Genomic DNA, 23,988 nt, shown 5'->3' with positions numbered 1-23,988 from the left:
CCATGCTCTTGGGTTTCATCCCATGAACCTGAACCTCAAACTTCGATCTGATTATTCATAATTTTCTAGAAGCATAAGAGAAACGCACACCCAGATCTCAGAAATATGTGTATGTTGATGAGTTGATTTCCATGCTGAATAAAAGTCCCCTTGAGCTCGAGTTTATGAGATTTCACGATAAAAATAATTCAGAGTGTGGGCTTGAGTTAGAAAAAGAGGAGTTCATCTATTAACTACATAAGAATACCAAGAACGACTTTCAAAAATCATACATATAATTTTTTTCTTTAAAAAAAAGACGGCACATTAACTTCAAGCAGTGCTTGGGCTGCATATTTTATGAGGTTTATTTGTACTGCATATCTTTGATGGGCTCTATTTGTGGCTGAAAGTACAAACATACTGATTACAATCACTCTTTCCTACATTTAGGAACAAAATTAATTATCTGCAAAAAGCAGCAAGGCTTAGATAGATTCTCAGTCAGTAAATGATAATAGACAGTGCCCAAATATAATGACTCCGTTTCCTACTTTATCGGCTTCAGGCATTCTGAGTGGAATGAAAAAAGGAAAAATTAATTCGCTTTCTGAATATTCTTCCGAAAGGATTTGAACTGGGTAATAAGAAGGCAGCATCAACCCTCCCGCACGCCCCCACCCCCGTATGAAATATGAAAGCACCCTTGCTGGGTTATACACTTCCCAAAGGGACATTTTTTTTTTTGTCTTCTAGCTTCCAGAATTTGCTTTTATTTGTTTCTGTTTTACTTTATATAGTAATTTATTTGAATGATATGGTTAATATTTATACAAGTATTGTTTTACTAGCTATTTTATAATGTGCTTATACATTGCTGTATTTGAAATGCTTTATATATTAATTCCACAGTGTTTTATTTTATGAAATCTTTTTCTTTTACAATGTTATTGAGGTGTATTTTTGGATTCGTACAATTCTCCCATGTCAAGTGTACGATTTAATGATTTTTATTAAATTGACTTAAGTTGTGCCACCATCACCACAGACCAGTTTTAGAACATTCCATCACCCCAATAAGATCCTTCATGCCCCTTCCAGCATTGCTTTGGAGAAGTCTGATGAATTCTGAGCCCCAGTCCCCAAAGGGACATTTTAAAAGGACATTAAGAAGTCTGTACTTTCACCAAAACAGAGGTTATTTGTCTTCCCCTATTAGCATTCCGCCACACACAAGGAAAGGAATGGTGAACTGTGAGCCCCAGTCCATGCCCAGTATCAGCACTCAGAAAATTGTGCCAGCTGTGGGTCATGCAGTTTTGTAGTTTATCTTCCAAGAGCGGCAATGTGCTAGAAGAAATCTGTCCCAAAGTCCCTCGTCTTTGCCCTTTTTGTGATGCACTTGATCACAGCAAAATTATAACCGCCCCCACCCGAGGAAATTGCTGTAATGCAGGGTAACTTCATTTCAACGTGCTTCTGTGGTGTTCAAACTAGGTTTTCATTTTTCCGGGTGGGGGCGGGGAGACTGACTGCTCCGAAACAGTCCCAGTAGAAAGCACTTGTCGCCGGAGACCTGAGCAAGGTAGCAGAATGCCCAGGCGCCAGGGGGGCAAGAGAGCCAAGGTCACTGGTGGTGCTACTGTGCCTGCTGTCGCGCTCCCCCTGCCGAGAGGAACCTCATTCCAGGTGCGGGGAGGGGAATCACGCCGTGTACACGACTCCAGGTTTCCTGGGGATGCTTCAGCGTGCGATGGAGACAGCAAGCATCTGGGGGCTTGCCTGCCCTCCCCAGGGTTAAGGCTGCTCTCACTGTGCTCCCATGCCCTGGCCACTCAACACAGAAAAGGCATTTTGGACTCCCCTCACGGCCAATGCTGGGGGCACAGAGATTCTTGGAAGATCAGGTCATGGGGTGATCTTTGTGGACTTTTGCCCAAGTTTGGGGGATCCTGTATTGTTGGCCAATTTTCCATGGGTCTCCTGGGTTTCTGCCTGTCGTAGACACATAGGCACTTTCTCCCCAGGCTCTTTTTCCAGTACCCTTGAAGAGTGGACAGCCTTGGAAGACAGAGATACACAGTGCCTACCTTCAGAGAGAAGAGCCTGCAGGCTCACTACCTGTTATCAAAGATTTGAGTTCCAGAAGCTCAAGGCTCTGCTCCTGTAATGCGGCTCACTGGGGGTGCGGGAGTCATCTGGTCCCCTTTGCCTTACCCCATGGGAATCAGGGCTCGGGGGTCTGGCACAGATGCAGATGCTCTGGCTACCACTGCTGTGAGAAATACACTGTCCCTCATCTCTGAGCCAGGGAGTCTGGTGTCTTTAACCAGCATCCATGAAACTGTGTGGCCAACGAACGTGTTAGCTTGTAATTAGGGTACAGATCTCTGATCTTTCACAGTTCCTGAGGACATGGTCTTGCGACATCAGTCCACAGACCACAGAAAGAAAAAACTTCTTTCTAAAGATTCAGAACATAGAGAAAACTGGTAATCACACTGCCACTTTTTGCCAAGGTAAAGGTGAGTAATTCTAGATTCGTGAAGGGCCCGCCTAATTTCCTAATATGAGCCATAATATATATAATTTCAGCATGAAGCATGTATAAAAGCTTCCCCTGTGTGACCACTGTTTGAAACGTGCCCCGAAATTAACATTTAGTGCCTAAAAGTGGTGCCAATTTTTTCCTTTGTATGTTTCTCTTCAATAAGTAGGTAATCTATGTTTAAAAACTATGTATTTCCCCCCATGGGACCCACCAAAGCTATTTTTATTGTGAGTGAAGAAAGAATGGCAGCCTATAAACATTTTTGTCTTTCCAGAAATGGACCTCATGCAAATAAAGCTGCTTACCACAGTTCTAGATGCTGACCAGCGGACACTAATTAGGTAGTGAGTCATTTACTTGTTTTTATCACTTTGAAACCACTTTGTACTGAAAACAGCTTGTATGAATTCAGACAAGGTATCTCTATCGGAGGCTAAAAAATGAAAGTCCAAAGTGATAGCACGAGGAGAGAAACACTGACATTCTGACATTCTAACCTCAGCCTTCAAAGCAGAGATGAAGGGAGGGCTCATCTTGGAAATTCTGATGAGTTACAGTCACTCACACAGACAGCAAAATATAAGAATTTGATAGAGTGAATTATTGTTGAGGATCAACAGAGAATCTTCCCCAGAGCTTCTTAGCACACATTTAATAAATACTGACTTTGCTGCAGGTATCTTCAGAAATTCTAGCAAAGGAAATGGATGTACTTGGATACCGGAGTAGGTTAGGTTCTCAGTACACAATGGTCCTGCTGAGGAAACTCCATAATGGAGACCCGGATGTACCATGAAGGGGCAGGATCAAAGGCAAATGCACTAAAAAAACATCTGTTGGTCTAATGGGCAGATTCCAAACATTGCCATGGAAAAATAAGCATTCCTCACCACTGGCACTGCTCACGTAGATTCTAGGCAAAGTCGTTTCAATGCGTGACTGGCTCTTTCATCACCTGCACAAACAGTCCTCCTTCCCCAAGAAACTTCTCTGTGCCTTTAAGTGTTATGAAGACTAAAAATCTCGTGCTTTTGGTCCTTCATTGGGAAAAACTATAGCAAGAGTCTCCAAGGAGGGAGAATGAATGCAAACCCTGATTGCGCAGCTGGAAAAACAGCGGAGAGTAAGACAGGATATTAAACAAGATGGTAAAAACCGAGTTAGCCTCCGTTCAGGGAATGGAGATTCTGGTGAAGACAGAGGTGAAGTATTTGAGAGAGCCATAGAGTGATGGTTAGAAGCATGAGCTTTGGAGTCCGACAGGTCTGGCTTTAGGTGTTAGCTTGGCTACCTGCTAGCAAAGTGACCCCTGAGCGTGGCAACAGGGTCACGGTCATCTCTCTACCACTCCTTGTGGCTCCTGGTGTCTATCGTGGTAGCTCTGCAGTTGAGCACTCATTAATGTTCCCTGAAATGAGTCCTATTTCAGATCATGCTAAAATAAATATCATAGCAAGGAAAGACTGGGAAAAGGAGTGGCGGTAGGAAAGGTTGCAATTTTGCCCAACATTCAGTGAAGCATATAGCAAGCCAAGGTAAGGAATTTGTGGGAGAGGAGGAACTAATGCCAAGAAACTCTGAGATGAATCAATAAAGAAAGTACATGAGTACAAATGGAAAACTGACAGGGCAAACAGCCGCATGAGGATATGTGAGCAACGACTGTGGGGGGTACAGGAAGTAAATGAAATCAGAGAGACTTTGGGGAAACTTTCTGGGAGAGCAGTGAGCATCCAAACTGTTGATTATTAATCATTTAATCAATGGGTAGGAAACGCACAACGGTTATGCCTCTAATCCGTACACTGGTATGTGGTGATGACAATGAAAATGGTTTCCAAATAAAAACCATTGCATTTTTAAAAGAAGGCTGTCGCATTTGACAACGGGGTTGTGGTGCGACAACAATGTTGAAAATACACGTACTGATGACTGTACATATTTGTATTTGCTTCAAGGTGTAAGACGTGGAATTCAATAATGTGCTGATAAATTTAACAGTGATGCTCTCACCCAAATCCTATTAAAAACCTGCTCAGTACTCACTTGGGGCCATGATATTTAACCTAGTTCACAAATGTAGATAAAGAGTCAAGATGGATCTATTTACAGTCCCATCATTTAAACCTTCTTGGACATCTCAGCACAAATTTTCTCTCCTTCCCTTTCTTTCCTCCCTCTTCTTTCTCAATCTCGCTCGGTCTCTGTGCTTCTCTGTCTCTCTCACACACACGCGTGCACACACACACACACATTTTCACACAATATTTTAAGTCACCTCTTTGGACAAACATGACATGAAATGTCCTGGCACTTAAAAAATAAGTTTAAGGGGCGCCTCGGTGGCTCAGTTGGTTAAGTGGCTGCCGTCGGCTCAGGTCATGATCCCAGGGTCCTGGGATTGAGCCCCACGTCGGGCTCCCTGCTCAGCAGGGAGCCTGCTTCTCTCTCTCCCTCTGCCTGCCTCTCTGCCTACTTGTGCTCTTTCTCTCTCTGTCAAAAAACTAAATAAAATCTAAAAAAAAAATAAGTTTAAGAAGAACTCATTGTCCATTTGGCACTTAGAAAAATGTAGTAGAAAACGTACTTAAGCGAGCACCTGCCATGTGCCTTGAACTCTGCCAGGTACTTTGCACCTATCATTTCAATTCATTTCCATATATCAACCCCATTTTATAGATGAGAAATCAGAGATCCTAGCATTGCCATTAACTGTCATTCACTCCCAATCTCTGGGCCTTACCTTATCTTCAAAACAAGGTGGCTGGATTTGCTCCCAAAGGAGTATCAGGATCAATTGAGGGCACTTTTAAACTGACAAATTCTATGACTAATTCTCCAGCTTCTCCACAGACCTGTGGTATCAGAAGCCCCAGGGGTAGACCTCAGGAGTCTGTTTAACATGTTCCACAGGGGATAGCGATGATGAGCCAAGTTTGGGAACCAGATGTTTACCACCTCCAGGGGAGCTGCCAGTGAGGAACACCCCCGACATTCACTGGCATGCCTCCACTGGGTAGGTGGAAGAAGTGAAAACTATCTTAGGGAAAACGAAAGTACTAACAGGCTGTACTTACAAAAATTTAATAGTGCCTGGTTCACTTAGAAGACCAAAATGTCCTTCATAATCTGGGGAAGATAGAAGCCACCAAAGCGAGGAGCAAAGTCCCAGTATGGCAGGACTTACGGCATGGCGTATAGCTGGCTAAAAAGGTGGTCTCATCAGAACTCAGAAAGAGCATATTTTCAAAGAGGTCTCTCACCACAGCTTAACCTCAAACAGGATGGACTGGCAGGATTTTACGTTTTATCACAACAGGAAGGTGAGGGTGCTACAACAGATCCTCATTAATGCTTTCGTTTTAAATCAGCTTTCGCTCTGGGGCATTCTGTGGCGTTGTTAACATGAATAGACTTCTGCAGTCTCCCCAACCCTCACTTCCCCTCACCCCCACCCCGTAAATGGCCCAGCCCCTTTCTGGCCTGCACAGAGTATGGGCTGGATCACACCTGGCCAATGATTCCCCCACCCCCACCATTTGGGATATATTACTTAGAGTTGGTTGTCATAAAACAGTAACAAGGCAGAGTTTACATATGCTTTCTGTTCTAGTTCAGGCATTCCCTGGGGAAGGCAGACTGCACGCTCTCATAACCAGCTGAGAGCTGGGAGCAATCAGGCCCTTAATGGCCAAAACAGAAAGGGACTGCATCACTGAGCACCTCTTGACAGCCAAGGCCTTTCTTCCTGAATGATAATGACATGAAATGTACGCCCTCTTGCATGAGCGTGCATGTGGGCACATGCGCACATGCGTGCACGCACACGCACACACACGCATGTATGCACCTAAAATACAGCAGGTCTGGCACCCTGAAATAGCTATCCAATTTAAGTTCATGATGTCTTTGCAAAATCCTAATGGAGCTTTTAGAATGAAAGTCTGGAGTCTAATGGGAGACAGACCGGCATGGTAGTAAGAGAAGCACCAGACTGAAGCCGCAGAAGACCTTGGATTCTAGTCCTTTGGGCTCTTCCATTAATTATATAACTTTGGGCAAGCCTCCCTGAACTGTATTTCTTCATTTGTAGATCAATGGGATTGGACTGGCTAATCTCTCATGGCCCTTCCAACATTTACATTATGGTGAAATGTCCACTACAGTGAAATTTATTCAGCTACACATCTGTCTGTCAACTAGACTGACCTTTGTAAGACACAAGAACTATGTCTTGGGTAACTATGAATACCCAGCACCTGGCAAAGTGCCATGAACAAAGCAGATGCTTAATGAATGTTTACTAAATAAGCCTTCACACCTAGAGCCCCATCAAAACAGTGCCCTTAACCCCTTACCAGTTCCCCACCCTATTTTTTGTGTCTTGAAGCACTAGAGGAGATCCCGTTTTCAAGATTCATTATGTTGCCGTGAAGCGACCAATATCAGAGGCAACATTTAAACATTCCCATACCCTGTCTTTAATATTGTCTCCTCATTTTTCTTCTTATTAAAGACACCTCCACACCCCTGGCACCCTTGTTTTGTGTCTGACACATAGCGGGCCCTCAAACACTATCAGGTGGGGGAACTTACAAACACATCGACTTCTCATTTTTCTAGTTCCGTGAGATTTACTTTTGTAGAAGTCCCCAGAATCTGGCCTCAAATTATAAAGCAGTCAAGGGAATAATTAGCCACTGAAGAACACTATTGTTAGATAGGACATTTCTGTTCATTTTACCATAAAATATTTTCTCAGTAAATGTGTTTTAAATGGCTAACATTGTGAATGGGGCAATTAGAGCAGCTCCGTGAGTAGCCATGCTGCCGCTTGCACCATTTCTATCCTCCTTCCTAGTTTAACTCACCGAAGAAACCAATTACCCCCATCGCTTTGTATTTCCCGAGTTTAAAGCCAGACTAAATGGCCCAATCTGCCCTCCACATTCTGGGTAAGCAATGGCTCCGAGTACACAGCAGTTGCACTGTGTAAACGCTGAGAGTCTGTGTCAACCAAGCCAGCCCAGCCTGGGTCTGAATCCCAGATCCCCCACCTCCATTTAACAGCTTTGAGACCTTGCACAAGGTATTGAACCTCTTTAAGCTTCATTTCCCCCTGTGTAAAATGGGGACATTATTAGGACCTATCTTGTGGACTGCTGTGAAATCATATGTGAACTGGCCAGCAGAGCACCTGGAATGTGGCTGCAGTTCAAGAAGGGTAGTGTAGTATATGATTTTGCCACCTCTGTCTACAAAGCTGGCGGCATTCAGGGATCAGTCACGACCACCTTCGTGGGATCTGCTGGTAGCTCTGGGCCGTGGGTTCTGCTCTGCGCTGGAAAGTGGGTGCCTCCTGTGGTTCTGAATGTGCACACTCTAGCTCGGCAGGTGCAGTGGGGCTGAAACCAAGCCAACTGCTGCCCCATTAACTGAACTGTCCTGCCCCCATCACAAAGCCCATCGGGGTACACTGGTATAACCAAGGCTGCAAAAACAACCGCTGGAGCACGCGGATGCTTTGCCTCACCTATGTTCTTGTGTAGGTTGAGTTAGTGGGTTCTGGCTGGGCCTCCTGTGTTTAAAGGCACTACCCAAAAGGGTAATGTGATATAGGTGATTAAGAGCATGAGCATGAAATCACAATCAGAAAAACTGGTGATAACATAATTAAAGGGAAACCTGATCCATTTCTGGATCATGGCTCTTCCGCTAACTAAAGCTGGGTGCCCTGGGGTGAGTTAGAGTTTCATTGAGCTTCAGTTTCCTCATTTATGAAATGGAGATAATTACACCCACCTCGCAGTATTGTCATGAGGATTACAATGACTAACAACAATGGGAATGATAGCTAATATTTACTGAAGACTTACCATGGACCACACACATGCCAAATGCTTTAACACAGGTTACTCCCTATGAAGAAAATAATCTTTTTAGCCTTATTTTATGAATCAGCAATATGAGGCTCATAAAGATAAGATGATTCACCCAAGGTCTCACAGCAGGTAAGTAGGTGGAGCTAAAATTCAAGCCAGGCATTATGACTCCATAGCCTGTGGTCTTTTTTTTTTTTTTTTTGAAGATTTATTTATTTATCTTAAAGAGAGGGGAGGAGACAGAGAGAGAGAGCTTGCACAAGCAGGGCGAGGGGCAGAGGGAGAGAATCTCAAGCAGACCCCCTGCTGAGATCAGATCCCAATGCAGGACTTGATCCCATGACCCATGAGATCATGACTTGAGCCGAAATCAGGAGTCAGACCCTTAACCGACTGAGCACCCAGGCACCCCATCCATAGTCTGTGGTCTTAATGTGCTGCCTAGCTCCATGAGATCATTCAGTCTCTCTACCATCCCTGCCTACCCCCTGACCTTACCCTCACTTCTCTCTCTCAGCACCTGATGCTGGCCAGGCTGCCCCACCCCAACAGGACCCAATTCCTTAGAAAACTGCAGACTGGTACTCACCGTGGTGGTCAGCTTTCCTCCGTTCTTCTGGACATACTGGATGGAGTCGTGAATCGTCGAAAAGAGACCAAGCAGGACATTCTCCATGTCATAGATCCTGTACATGCCATTCACCAGTTCTTCCAGAGACAGAATGTATTCTCTCCAGTACTTGTCAATCTCCACCACACCTGCCATACAGCCTTGCATGACCACGTTGCAGTAGCCACCGCAAGGCTTGACCATCATCAGTCCCTGGCAGTAGGAGCAGTACCACATTCTGGTGAGCATTCGGCCACAGTCTTTACTGAACTTCAGGTGATCAGTTGTGTTGATCACCTCAATTCCGAGATTCAGGGCCTGGAGGAAGATCCTAGTGACTTGCAGTGACTTGGAAACCTGGGTCATGATAAGCTTGGGGAAATTCCCAAATACTTTCAGGTCACGCCTTGCCCCTCGGAGGCACTCATTGATGTCTAAGGCCGACTCAGGCAGGCCGGGGTTCATGAGCTGGGTGTAGATGACCGGAAACAGGCTGTCAAACAATTCATTGACCATGTCATCCACGTTGATGTCAGAGCCCAGGATGTAGAGAGACACGTCGGTGAAAAATTCACCCACAAACTCAAAAGCTTGTGGGGTTAGGCTTGGATAGTTGTTCTTGAACATGGCATTGGTGTAGTTCTTGGCATGACGAACAACAATTTCAAAGGCCTCTGCAAAATAAGAGACACAGAAATGCCCAGAGATTAAAGCTTGAAAACCCAGGGTGCAACTGAATTTGAGATTTCTCTATTGCTGTGGTGATTAAAGTCCCATTTGCCTTAAATAATTGACTCATATTCATTTCCAGCATTGCCTGACTACTCCTACGGTTGTTTGCTCCGATAAATCAATTTTCCTTTCTGAACATGAAGTCCAAATCCTGATGTGCACATAAATTCTTAAACACACAAATTGTATTTCAAATGACAAAAGCCAGGATTCGGTTAATATTTCGGCCTCTCATGAGAATATTGATTAAAAATTGGATAAATGAGAAGTTATTTCTCTCTCTCTCATTGATTTATTCAGTTAAAAAGAAAATGTATTTCAAGACATTTCATTTTTAGACAGAGATAAATATTTGGCAACAAACCATATACCACCATTTAAACTCACATAACAGTTTAAGCCCGTTCAGCCCCTGAGGAGAGGCAAGTTCTTAGCCGAGAATAAAAACTATCACGAATTTAATCATTTTTGGTAGATTTTCTCAAGATAACTTTAAAGGGAGCTCTCTGACAGATTGTCAGACCTGAAAATGGAATGTATCCCCCAAATGGGTATCTGAATGGGAAAAAAAAACAATCCATGCACTTATCTATACATTTGATATTGCAAATAACACCTCTGGTATTTGCAAGCCGAACATCTGGAAGGATGACTGCTAAGCCTCCTTGGTAAAGTTTGGCTTCCGCATGGCTTGGAAGCCTTATCTATTCTACAGAGACTATGAATTCAAGATTACATCTGCTGCCCCTACCCCCTGGCATAAGGCCCAGTTAGTGTCATTGGTTTGAGAAAGAAAGTAGTAATGTCATCATCTCATTTTCTCCAAACTGCAACACTCCAGACACAAATTATCCCAAATAATCAGAGTTCCACATTTATATGAGGGAAAGGAAAACAACCATAATGATAGGCTTTTCAAGAAATAAGACAGTTTAACAACAAACAAAAATAACCAAGTATCCTGAGACATTTAAAATGAACTTAGTACTTCGTTTCCTTCCAAAGTGCAAAGGTCCATGACAGATGTAATCTAAATGATGCCAATTCATGAGCCTTGAAAAATCAAATTATTACTACTTTAAGACTACTAAAGAGACTGTACTCCACCAGCTCCTTGGGATCACTTAGTCCAATATCGCAGTCATCTGTGGCAGAAGTGAGCTCTAGGTTGTGCCACCACCATCTGCCCCAGATCCCTCACATGGTGGAACACGCTTGCTAGATTCTTCCCTTGGGCTTATGGCATGCCCAGCAATGGTGAGCAGATGCTGGTGTAATTCTACTGGGCTTCCAAGCCCACTCAAGAAAGTTAATCTTCACTTCCATCAACTGCTATATGGTCATTTGTTTGTTTTGTCCTATTTTGTTTAGAACATAAGGCAATTCCTGGAGAAGTTATCTATTTTATGGCAACTTCTTCCTAACCCCTCATGCTACTCTAGTCTCAATCCTTGCATCTAAAGGTTGAATGAGGCCATGAGGCCAAGAGATCATCCAGCCCAATACAAAGGATCAGTCAATGAATTCTTTAAAATCATCAGAAATTTGGAGATTTAAAACTATTCATTCATTTTAATTTCAGCTACCAATCATGTATTATATACTAGGCTCTGTGCTAAGTGCTAGGGGTATAGAAGTGCTGGGTAGATGGAAATAAATGATAGACCATCCCATCTTAAAATTACTCACGAGCTATATGGTTTGGTGTTTACAAAGCATTTCCAAGAATATTACGATATCTACATTTTACAACAATTTTCTGAATTTGATATTGTGATCCCCATTTTATGGTTGATGGAATTGATGCTCAGCACAGTTTAAGCACTTTCACAGGGTCACATAACTGCAAAGTAGAAGTAGTCAGCTTCAAACTAGTGTCTCCCAGCAATGGTTACACTCTAGCTGCCCTCAGCCCTAGAGCCAACACACATATCCTCAAAAATCTTTGTAGAAAGTTAAGTTCTTTTAAAAGTTCATTATTTTCCCATTGGCTTCACCTCTCCAGATAGAAATGTATTAGGAGAAATTACAGCCCAAAGACCGACAAAGCAGAGTCGTACTTTCACCTTTGCCTTGGGGCAGCATGAGGTAAGGGAAGGAGGACTGCTACCCTAAAATGAATTCTCTACAAGGCAAATTTCATCTCTAGCCCACAGTGCATGTGTTCTCTAACGTGCAAGATATACGACAGTGAAATTCCATAGACTGTACTGCCATAACCTTTTTTTTTAAGTTTCTGTTACTAGCACTGCTGGATCAATAGAAAAAGAAAATTACAAAAGATCATGAACTCTTCTGCAGGAAGAATAAAAACAATGCAGATGGCAGGGGGAAAGGGCTCCGGTTCACATCTAACCTCAAGCGCACATGTGCTCCCTGCTCTAACTTTCACAGCTCGGAATCCACTTAGCACATCTCTGGGTTTTGCCCAACCCCCTTATTTCTACATCCCAGGACAACAGACCAAACCATAACTGCTCAAGCGAAGGCTCCTTGGGGACTTATAGGAAACAACGCAAGGTGAAAAGTGATGCTCAGCTTGAGGTTGGCAACTGGAGGTTTCATGAAATGAAGCCAAGGGCTAGAATTACTACAAGGAAGTTCAGCCCATTGATTTTTGGGGGGCGGGGTCAGATAATAATGTACACTTAAGCTAGGGGAGGATTTCCTCTGTGTCTTTCCTGGAAAGGAGTCAAGAGTTATGTCCAAGAAAAATTGGAACAATGTAAAAATCAGAGCTATAAAGAAAAATTTGGCACTGAACAAAAAAATATATTTTATAATATATAAAAAGATAAATGACACAGATAAATAGAGCTAATAAACTGAGTTAATATACATCCCAATATAGCAAGGTTTCTCAATTTGTAGATGCCCCCATCACTATCCTGGGCACCACTATTTGGACACACTCTAGTGTTGTCAACATCCTCCTTAAATGATGGTGCTCAAAAGGGGACACAATTCTCCAGATGTGGTTTGATAGTGAATTTTGCAATCAGGCTATTTATTATCTCTCTCTTTAAGTGATTCAACAACTTCTACTAACCACCCTCCTAACCTCTGGACATATAGCCTACCACTGTAGCAAAATGACCGTCTTTAGTATTTGGTAATAATGCTTCTGTATTCAGACTCAGACAGAAAGAAATGTGTTTTCTGAAAAAGTGCTCAACATCGCTCAGCATCAGGGAAATCCAAATCAAAACCTCAATGAGATACCACCTCACACCAGTCAGAATGGCTAAAATTAACAAGTCAGGAAACGACAGATGTTGGCAGGGATGCGGAGAAAGGGGAACCCTCCTACACTGTTGGTGGGAATGCAAGCTGGTGCAACCACTCTGGAAAACAGTATGGAGGTTCCTCAAAAAGTTGAAAATAGAGCTACCATATGACCCAGCAATTGCACTACTGGGTATTTACCCCAAAGATACAAATGTAGGGATCCGAAGGGGTACGTGCACCCTGATGTTTATAGCAGCAATGTTCACAATAGCCAAACTGTGGAAAGAGCCAAGATGTCCATCAACAGATGAATGGATAAAGAAGATGTGGTGTATATATACAATGGAATATTATGCAGCCATCAAAAGGAATGAGATCTTGCCATTTGCAACGATGTGGATAGAACTGGAGAGTGTTATGCTGAGCGAAATAAGTCAATCAGAGAAAGACACGTATCATATGACCTCACTGATATGAGGAATTTTTAATCTCAGGAAACAAACTGAGGGTTGCTGGAGTGGGGGGTGGGGTGGGAGGGATGGGGTGGCTGGGTGATAGACACTGGGGAGGGTATGTGCTATGGTGAGCACTGTGAATTGTGCAAGACTGTTGAATCACAGATCTGTACCTCTGAAACAAATAATGCAATATATGTTAAGAAAGAAAAAAAAAGAAGAAGATAGCAGGAGGGGAAGAATGAAGGGGGGGGAATCGGAGGGGGAGATGAACCATGAGAGACGATGGACTCTGAAAAACAAACTGAGGGTTCTAGAGGGGAGGAGGGGGGAGGATGGGTTAGCCTGGTGATGGGTATTAAAGAGGGCACGTTCTGCATGGAGCACTGGGTGTTATGCACAAACAATGAATCATGGAACACTACATCTAAAACTAATGATGTAATGTATGGTGATTAACATAACAATAAAAATTTTTAAAAATATTAAATATTTATTTTTTTTTAAAGATTTTATTTATTTATTTGAGAGAGAGAGAATGAGAGAGAGCACATGAGAGGGGGGAGGGTCAGAGGGAGAAGCAGACTCCCTGCCGAGCAGGGAGCCCGATGCGGGACTCGATCCAGGGACTCCAGGATCATGACCTGAGCCGAAGGCAGTCGCTTAACCAACTGAGCCACCCAGGCGCCCAAAAAAATATTAAATATTTTTAAAAAAAAGAAAGAAATGTGTTTTCATGGGCTTTCTCAGTAGAAGGCTGCATACTTTCAAGAAGGAGATTATACTTGCAGTTGGAAGAGAGGAATGAATGAACAGCTGAATTCCCTTCAAGCCCTTAAGAATAGGGCAGTCCTTACAGAGGCAGGTTCTTTTTTCAAAGCACTTTTCCCCACATTGTAAGAATGGCAAATACTTTATAAAAACTTTAAATTCCTAGGATACATGCCATGTGATAAGCTGGACTCAAAATGGTCCTCGGTTTCAAGCACAGGTACTTTAATGGAAAAAGGAAAGTAACATTTGCGAGGTACCTGCAGTATACATGCCAGGATCTGTGATAAGCTTGCTCATATATGTCTTCTCATTTAACTTTAACGTAGCCATATGTACTTGGAATTCTTTTTATTTGACTGGTGAGGAAACTGAGGCCCAGACAGGTTAAATGACTTGTACAAGGTACTACCTCTAATTAAAGGTCCTGAATTTGAATGTAGGGCAGTCTCCCCCAAGCCCCTTACTAATCTTACAATATCCACCACCTTTGAAAACTGGACATTGGGAGACTTGTGGTTTTGGCTCCAACATGTAGAGCCTAGAATTCATTGTTCCCATCCTCCACAACAAGACAATAGCTGAACAAACTGAAAATCAACAATTCTTCTTAGACCCATCAAGGAACTGAGGTCACAGGGCAAACTGCCACTCAGAAATATGGGAAGATAGGCAAACACAGAGAATCACAGATATGATCAGCTTACCTGGAGCAGAAGCCACTAGAGCCATAAACTAGTAGGAACACTTCAAGGGCAACTTTGACAAATTGACAGAGGCTAAATGTGGACTAGCTTGAGACCTCAAAGCTCCTGGGCCCCCAGTATTATGAGCCCCCCATACCTCCATGAACTTACCTCCAGGAAACATACAGAGTTCTCCTGGTGAAGATCTAAGAAAAGTCTCCTTGTTTTTCAGGCAGGGGGAGGGGAAAAATAATAATTTAGGAATACACCATGAGCATTCTCCATAACAAATACCTGTTCTCCAAAGAACACAACTTTACCAAAGCCTAATATACCTGGTAGACGGGCAATTAGACAAGTCTAGCCCCCTCTAGCTCTCTAGTTCTATCTTAAGGGAGAAAACAAAAGCTGAGAAAACCTTCTGAAGGTCACAGCCCAAGAACTTAGACTCACTGAAAGCCTAAGATTAATCATAAGATTACAGACCACTACTACTCCTCTTACAATTTACCACCAGAAAGACAAAGACCCTATTTAAGAAGGAGTTATTAGGGAAACCCAAAAACAATTGATGAGAAAAAAAATAAAACAAGGGAACTATAGAAAACTAAAGCTTCTGGCATGTATAGCTACAGCAAACATTAAATAGCCCAGTTCCATAAAAATTCACACTAAAAGTGTAATTACCTTAGTTCCTATTACCCTATATCATGCCTTACTTTCAACAATCATAAGCCATGCTAAAAGGTAAGAAAAACAGTTTGAAGAGAAAAAGCAATTATCAGAACCATAATCAGATATGGCACAGATTTTGGAAATATCAGACAGGGAATTTAAAATAACTATTATCAACATGTTAAGAGCCATAATGAAATAAGTGAACAACATACAAGAACAGATTGGGTATTTACATAAATACAACGATGGAAAATAACAGAAATATAAAAAGGAAATGTTAGAAATCAAAAACACAAACAAATGAATCAGTGAGCTTAAAGAAATGTCAGTGGAAAGCTCCCAAACCAAAATGGGGCAAGAAAAAAAAAAAAAAACAGGAAAGAATACCTAAGAACCGTGAGACAAATTCAAAAGGTGTAGAATATGTGTCATTGCAATTCCAGAAAGAGAAGGAAGAGAGGACAGTGCAGAAGAGATATTTGAGGTAATAATGGCCAAAAATTTCACAAAATTCATGATAGACACCATCCAAAGGCCCAGGAAGCTTAGAGATTAATAAGCAGGTTGAATATCAAAATACCAACTGCTAGGTATATCATAGTCAAACTGCAGAAAACCAAAGAGAAAGAGAAAATCTTCTAAGAAGTCAGAGGACGAAAAAGTCATCTCACTTATAGAGGAACAAGCATAAGAATTATATCGAACATCTCATCAGAAACCATGCAAGCAAAGAGAGGGAAGTGGGATGCCTGGGTGGCTCAGTTGGTCAAGTGTCTGACTCTTGATTTCAGCTCAGATCATGATCTCAGGGTCATGAGATTGAGCCCCACATCAGGCTGTGCACTGGGCATGAAGCCTGCTTAAGATTCTCTCTCTCTCTCTCTCTCTCTCTCCTTCTGCCCTCCCCCACCTTGCTCGCTCTCTCACTCTCTCAAAAAAGAGAGGGAAGTGAAATATTTAGTGTTGAAAGAAAAAAACCTGACCAATGTAGAATTCTGTTTCCAGCAAAATTTTTATGGAAAAGGGAAGGAAAAATAAAGACCTTCTCAAACAAAAATAGAAAAAATTTGACATAGTAGACCTGCCTTGCATAAAATGTTAAAAGTAATTTCTCAGGAAAATCACATAGGTCAGAAAATTGGGTCTACATAAAGAAAGGAAGAGCATCAGAGAAGGAATAAATAAAAGTAAAATAAAATATTTTATTTTTCTTTTTAAAAAACTGATCTAATAGATAACTGTTCAAAGCAATAATAGCAACAATGTATTTGGTGATTATAGGACGTGGATGGAACAGGAGAGAGAAATTAGGAATAATCTGTTATAAGGTACCTGTACTACCAGTGAAACAATATAGTGTTATTTGAAAGTGGATTAAAATAGTTTTAGAATGTATATTGCAAACTTTATGGAAACCACTAAAATTTTTCAAAAAGACGTATAATTGATATGCTAAGAGAGGAGAAAAAAATGGAATCGTAAAGAATGTTCAGTTAAAACCAGAGAAGGCAGAGAGAAAAGTTAAAAGCATCCATAACAAAGAATAAGTGCAATGAATAGAAAGCAGTTACAAACATGGTGGATACTAATCCAATTACATCACTAATCACTTTATTATTTTTTTTAAAGATTTTATTTATTTATTTGACAGAGAGAGACACAGCGAGAGAGGGAACACAAGCAGGGGGAGTGGGAGAGGGAGAAGCAGGCTTCCCGCTGAGCAGGGAGCCCGATGCGGGGCTTGATCCCAGGACCCTGGGATCATGACCTGAGCCAAAGGCAGACGCTTAACGACTGAGGCACCCAGGCGTCCCTCTATGGCTATAATCTTGATAAAATTGATGAAATGCATCGATTCCTTGAAAGACAAAACTACCAAAACTTACACAATGAGAAATTGATAATCTAAATTGGCCTGTATTTATTAAAGAGAGTGAATAAGTAACAACCTTCCAAAAGGAAAGCACCAGGTCCAGATGGTTTCACAGGTGAACTCTACAAAACATATAAGGAAGAAAGGATACTAATTCTCTACAATGCCTTCCAGAAAACAGAAGCAGAGAGAACACTTCTTAACTCATTCTATGAGGCCATCATTACCCCAATACCAAAACCAGATAAAGACAGTTCAAGAAAGAAAAGCTATAGACCAATATCATTCATGAACATAAATGTAAAAATCTACAACAAAATATTAGCAAATCAAATTCAGCAATGTATAAAAAGAATCATACACCATGACCAAGTGGGATTTATTTCAGATATGCAAGTCTGGCTTAACATTAAAAAATCAATTAATGTAATCCATCATATCAACAGGCTAAAAAAGAAAAATCATAAGATCATATCAATAGGTCCAGAAAAAACATTTGCCAAAATCAAACACCATTTATGATAAAAGCCATCAGCAAATGAGAAAGAGACGGGGACTTTCTCCACTTGATAAAGTATACCCACAAAAAATTATAGCTAACATTGTACTTAATGGCGAGAAACTAGAGGCTTTGCCCGTAAGATCAGGAACAAGGCAAGGATGTCTCTCTCAGCACTCTTATTCAACATTGTACTTAAAGTCCTAGCTAATGCAACAAGACAAGGAAATAAAAGGCATACAGATTGGGAAGGAAGAAATAAACTGTTTTTGCTCACAAATGACATGACTGTCTATGTAGAAAAATCCCAAAGAATTGACAAAAAATTCTCTGTGAACCAATAAGTGATTAAAGTAAGGTTGTAGGATACAAAGTTAATATACAAAAGCCCTTTTTTTTTCTATATATCAACAATAATTAACTGGTATTTCAAATTGAAAACACTATACCATTTACATAAGCACCCAAAAAATGTAACACTGCTTCGGTATAATTCTAACAAAATATGTATAAGAACAAACGGAGAGATCCTCCATGTTTATAGACAGAAAGACTCAGTATTATGAAGGAGTCAATCCTTCCCAACATGATCAATGGAATCCCAATCAAAATCCCTGCAAGTTATATTGTGGATATCAATACTAAAGTTTATATGGAAAGGCAAAAGACCCAGAATAGCCACCATGACACTAAAGAATAACAAAATCGAAGGACTAGCACTATCTGACTTCAAGAACTCCTATAAAGTTACAGTAATAAAGACAGCATGGTATTGGCAAAAGAATAAAGAAACAGATCAATGGAACAGAATACAGAGCCCGAAAAAAGACTCACAGAAAGGACACAGGCAACTCAGTGGAAAAAGGACAGTCTTTTCAACAACTGGTTCTGAAACAATTGGATACCCATATGCAAAGAAATAAATCTAGATATAGACCTTATATCTTTCATAAAAATTAATTCAAAATGGATTGTAGACCTAAATGTAAAATGCAAAACTATAAAATTTCTAGAAAATAACATGCAAGAAGATCTTGATCACTTCAGGTTTAGCAATAAGGTTTTAGATACAACATCAAAAGTTCAATCCATGAAATAAAAAATTGGTAAGTTGGACTTTTTTAAAAGTAAAAACATGTGTTCTGTGCTGTTAAGAGAATGAAGAGAAAAATCTGTTAGGAGAAAAAGAAAACAAGCCTCAGACTGAGAAAACATTTGCAAAACATATCTGATAAAGGACTTGTATCCAAAATATAAAAAGAACTCTTAAAATTCAACAAGAAAACAAACAATCCAATTAAAAATGGCCCAAAGATCTGGGTAGATTGATATCTCACCAAAGATCTGCAGATGGCAAATAAGCCTGAGAAAATATGCTCAATGCCATGTGTCATTAGGGAATTACAAATGAAGACAGCAATGAGATACCACTACACAACTATTAGAATGGCTAAAGTTCATCACACTGATGATACCAAATGCTGACGAACCCGCGGAGCAACACAGCTGTTGTCAAATAGTACCGCCATTTTGGAAGATAGTTTGGCAGCTTATAAAACTAAGCATACTGTTACCACTTGATCCAGCATTTGTGCTTCTAGATAGTTACCAAGTTGAGTAGCTGAAAACTCACAATCACACCCAAACCTGCACATGAATGTGTAAAGCTGCTTTATTTATAATTGCCCCAAACTGGAAGCAAGCAAGATATCCTTCAACAGGATAAACGAAAAGTGGTATATCCATACAATGCAATACTATTTACTGATAAAAAGAAATGAGCAATCAAGCCATGAAGAGACAGGAAGGAGCCTCAGATGTCTGTTTCTAAGTGAAAGAAGCCAGTCTTAAAAGGCTATACACTCTGATTCCAACTATTTGCCATTCTGGAAAAGAGGAATCTATGGAGACCCTAAAAAAATCAGCGGTTGCCAGGGCCTTGGGGGTAGAGAAGGGGAGAGGGGTGAATAGGTGAAGCATGGGAATTTTTAGGGGAGTGAAATAGTTCTGTATGATATTCTAATGGAGGATACAAGACATAATACATTTGTTAAAACTCACAGAACTTTGCAACGCAAAGAGTGCATCTTACTGTAAATTATGGACTTTGGCTAATAATGTACTGGTACTGGTTCATTAATTATAACAAATGTACTCCACTAATGCCAGTAATGGTAATAACAGAAGAAACTGTGTGCAGGGGAGAGGGAGCAAACAAGAATTCTGTACTATCTGCCTGATTTTGGTTTAAATCTAAAACTGCTCTGAAATATAAATATTAATTTTTTAATGAGAAAAACTGGACCTTGGAAATTAGTCCTTGATGTAACTAGTGACTAGAAATCACTGGAAAGTGTTAACTCACTCTATCTTCTTCCTTGATCTGCTTTGACATTCCTTTCACGAGTTAGGAAGTTTTAGCATACAATAGATGCCATATGGCATCAATGTAATTTTAATCGGGAAAACCACCAGAAAAAGTTAATGGACCAAAACATCCAAATAGGCAACACGTTTCAATGTTATTTTCGACTACTGAATAATTTTTAAAAAATCAGCCACATAAAAATGGCAAGTTTAGGCTGTAAGAAAAGCCCCCATGTTTTCTAGAATAGCTCACAGAGAAGATACTCAAAGGGTTGCTCCAACTTCTGCTGGATTTACCTGGCATTTTATGTTCCACATTAACCAGAATTGACCAAGCTTAGAAATAAGTTGCTATTAAGTATAAGCCATCTATTTGTGCAGCCCCATGACCAGACTGTAAATGGATGGAGCCTTTCTTTTTAACTTTCACATGCGAGGCTTCTAAATACCAAGGTACATCAATTAGAAGGAAAGAAATGAGTGGGAAAACAATGAAAGTAATGTATTTTTCAAGGGCTATTACATACATCATTTCATAGATAGAAAATATATACATACATACATACGTACGTACGTATAGATTTTCCCCCAAAGGCTATCACAGACCAGGAAAGGCAATTAAAATGATTGATTGGAAGAATCCTCAGGAATTAATACCCTTAACTGCTAAAAAGTACATGGCTCTGCAGTTGGCCACACCTCTCCTCCATCAACCCAATTAGTTCTTATCATTTACCCGCCACTAGCTTGTCTGAAAAACGAGTTTGTTTTAACCTTTTGGACACTGTGATTCATGCATCAGATCATTTTTCCCTCCTCACATGTGTTGCTAGAACATACAGACGAAATTTATGGCCCGCCTCTACGAGGCATGATAAACTTCAGGTCATGCATCTGTCTCCTAACCTTAGTCCTGGTGCCACTTATCCCTATGTATTTTGGTTGCATTGTATCCTGCTCTTATTAATGTGCCCTTTTGTAGGGCACTTTAAATTCTTTTGGGGACAAGGTAGGTTGTAAATAAACAGGTAGATAGATAAATAAGGAGAAGGAGAGAAAGAGGAGCTATACCTACACCTCAAGCCAAAATATCACTTCAATGATGTATTCTCACGAGTTTGAGTAGCAACTATAGAAGCGTTTGTATTCCTGCATGGCCAGACCCTTGTCAGGGATGCATCAGTAGCCCAGCACTGTCTTCCCCACAGTTGTCAGGGCCCGAGGTTGGACGTGCATGCATGGTCCTTCCAAAATCTTTTCTCTTTTTACCCTTCAGCCATATCTTAAAAATTTTGGTCAAATGTATATAACAACTTTAAAATTAGGTAGGCACTAATAAGGCTGGCTTCATCACAGCTCAGAAGACATATGTCTGTCTTCACATTGGATTCAGGAACAAGCCACCCTTGGGAAATCAGGAAGGTGGCGAAACAGAAGAATGTAGGGGAACTCCAGATAGTTTGTCTTACAGAACTCACTGGGGATCAGGAATTCATTTTACTGGAAACATGCCCTGAATAACTCTGGTCCTTTTAAGAGAATAGTGTGGGCTGGCATTTTTCATGCTGGACCATACCCTGCCCTATCACCTTGATGAGTTCTGTTATAAGACATGATCCTTAGTCTTTTTTCATTCTTCGCTGTCTCCCAGGCTTTCACTTGAAATGAGCCAACTCTTGGTTGATTAGGAAATGTTCTTACTTCTCCAAGGTTCCCATGGTGAAGGAATAACACCTACCAAAAGAGGCATTGGGGTCGCATTCTTAGATCTTGCAGTTCACTCTTTCAAAAGAAAGCCCAGTAGTATCCAAGGAAGGGAAGTCCTACCGTCACTCTGAGAATCCACGACAAATAGCGAAAAAGCCCCCATGGTTCACCAAATCATTCCATGATTAAAATCTTTTCTTTTCTTTTCTTTTCTTTTTTTAAAAAAGGTCCTTCTCCAAAGAGTTTATGGGGACCGGACATGGATAACTCCAAACAGTCATGAGAAGAATGGCTTATGTCTTAGCTAGACCAAAAAATCACGGCGACGTTCTAGGTCTGGTTACTGTCTTCTCGACTTACGAAATTTTCTTTTTATAGTGTGTGACCATAATTCCATACATCAAGGCTAAAGAGTTTCTTCTCTGAACCACCTACTATTCCTAACCATGGCTTGGGAAAATAAAAATCGGCTTTTGAAGACATAGTGAATGCAAGATTCTGCTCCATAAAGAGGGAATGGCTTCATTTAAAGGTTCCAGTGCAAACATTCTGTTAGTGCTTTTATCTAATAAAATCCCGTATTTCTTTTCAGTATACCTTTAGATATTAAAAAGAAAGAGCACAAGAACTAGGGGGTCTTTTGTGTTGTCAGGACAATTAATGTGTTCCTTTGACCCAGTCTTGCTCTTGGTTGCTCTTCTTTCCTTCTTTAACCACTTAAGATACTAAATGAGTACCCTAAGAAAGGTCAACTGTCAGTAGTTTATGCAACCACTGTTAATGGAAAGAACTGCATCTGTAACCTGTTATTAAGGATTTCCATGGCACTTTGTGCTTCTGCAAGTGCTTCACAGCCAAAGCTTCGGCGATTACAAAAGCACCAGATTCCTCTTCCCCATGGTTACTGGAAGATGCCTTCCCATCCTTCCTCCTCTAACTAATGAGAATTCCCTGATCTGAGTCGACTTTGAATTTCTACACACTCCCCCCACCCTCCGCAAGGCCTTATTCGGTCATATACTCAACAAGTACTCACTGAGCACTCTTTCTAACAATTTTCTTTTCACTTTTTACACACAGAGCCATGCAACGACTGTCTGCTCTCTTGTGAAAGATAAGGTAAATCTTGGCTAAGAGATCCCAAGCCCCAAAGGGTTGAGGTATTGCTTCTCCCGCTGAACCATAACACAGTCTCTTAAGAAGTCTGTCCAAACCAAATTTCAATTTGTTTGGGACCTAAATTATTACAGACCCCTGATGTTATGGGAAGTCAATAATATTAACCACTTGCTAGAAACCTATTTAAAGACCACTTCTGAGGCATCTCAGCTGTATCATTAGATTGATTTCACTTGTATAAAACTAAGTTTTTTTTCCATTTAATATGTACTGAATGCACACTATCTGCCAGACTGCGAATAAAACATGCAAACAAAATGGTCCTCATGCCCTAGAGGCTTGCAATAACCAGCTATGATAAAGTACTGGATGGCCTATTTCCTTTGAAAAGCATAAAACACCTTGTTCTGAAAATCTGTTACAGCCTCAGTATATATACTGAGTTTAAAATGTATTCTCGGGGACGCCTGGGTGGCTCAGTCGGTTAAGCGTCTGCCTTCGGCTCAGGTCATGATCCCAGGGTCCCGGGATCGAGTCCCGCATCGGGCTCCCTGCTCCACGGGGAGCCTGCTTCTCCCTCTGCCTCTGCCTCTCTCTCTCTCAAGAATAAATAAATAAAATCTTTTTAAAAAAATAAAAAAATAAAATGTTGTATTCTCATTTAATTCTCCTCCTTATCTATCACTGGAAGTCAATGCAAGTGTATGTGGAGGGTGTGCACATGCATGCATGTGTGCAAACAGTAGTTCAGAGAATTATTATTATACCAACTTCACAGATAAAGTAGCTGAAGCTAAGACCCACTCTAAGGCATATAGCTACGCGGTAGTTGGTGGCAGCAACACAGGACT

At 41.0% G+C, this 23,988-nt stretch overlaps 1 protein-coding gene across 1 annotated transcript in view; it reads right to left on the bottom strand.

Moving 5' to 3' along the window:
* GPC3 (glypican 3) overlaps positions 1 to 23,988 on the bottom strand; it is a 400,853-nt gene that overhangs the window by 178,312 nt on the left and 198,553 nt on the right. The window contains exon 3 of the mRNA XM_078063901.1: positions 9,002 to 9,696. Within this exon, the coding sequence (XP_077920027.1) occupies positions 9,002 to 9,696 (695 nt within the window). The remainder of the gene's footprint in view (positions 1 to 9,001; positions 9,697 to 23,988) is intronic.

This window comes from Halichoerus grypus, chromosome X, assembly GCF_964656455.1.
Source record: "Halichoerus grypus chromosome X, mHalGry1.hap1.1, whole genome shotgun sequence".
In the NCBI taxonomy this organism is placed as follows: domain Eukaryota; kingdom Metazoa; phylum Chordata; class Mammalia; order Carnivora; family Phocidae; genus Halichoerus; species Halichoerus grypus.
This window is presented reverse-complemented; position numbering and strand designations above follow the sequence as displayed.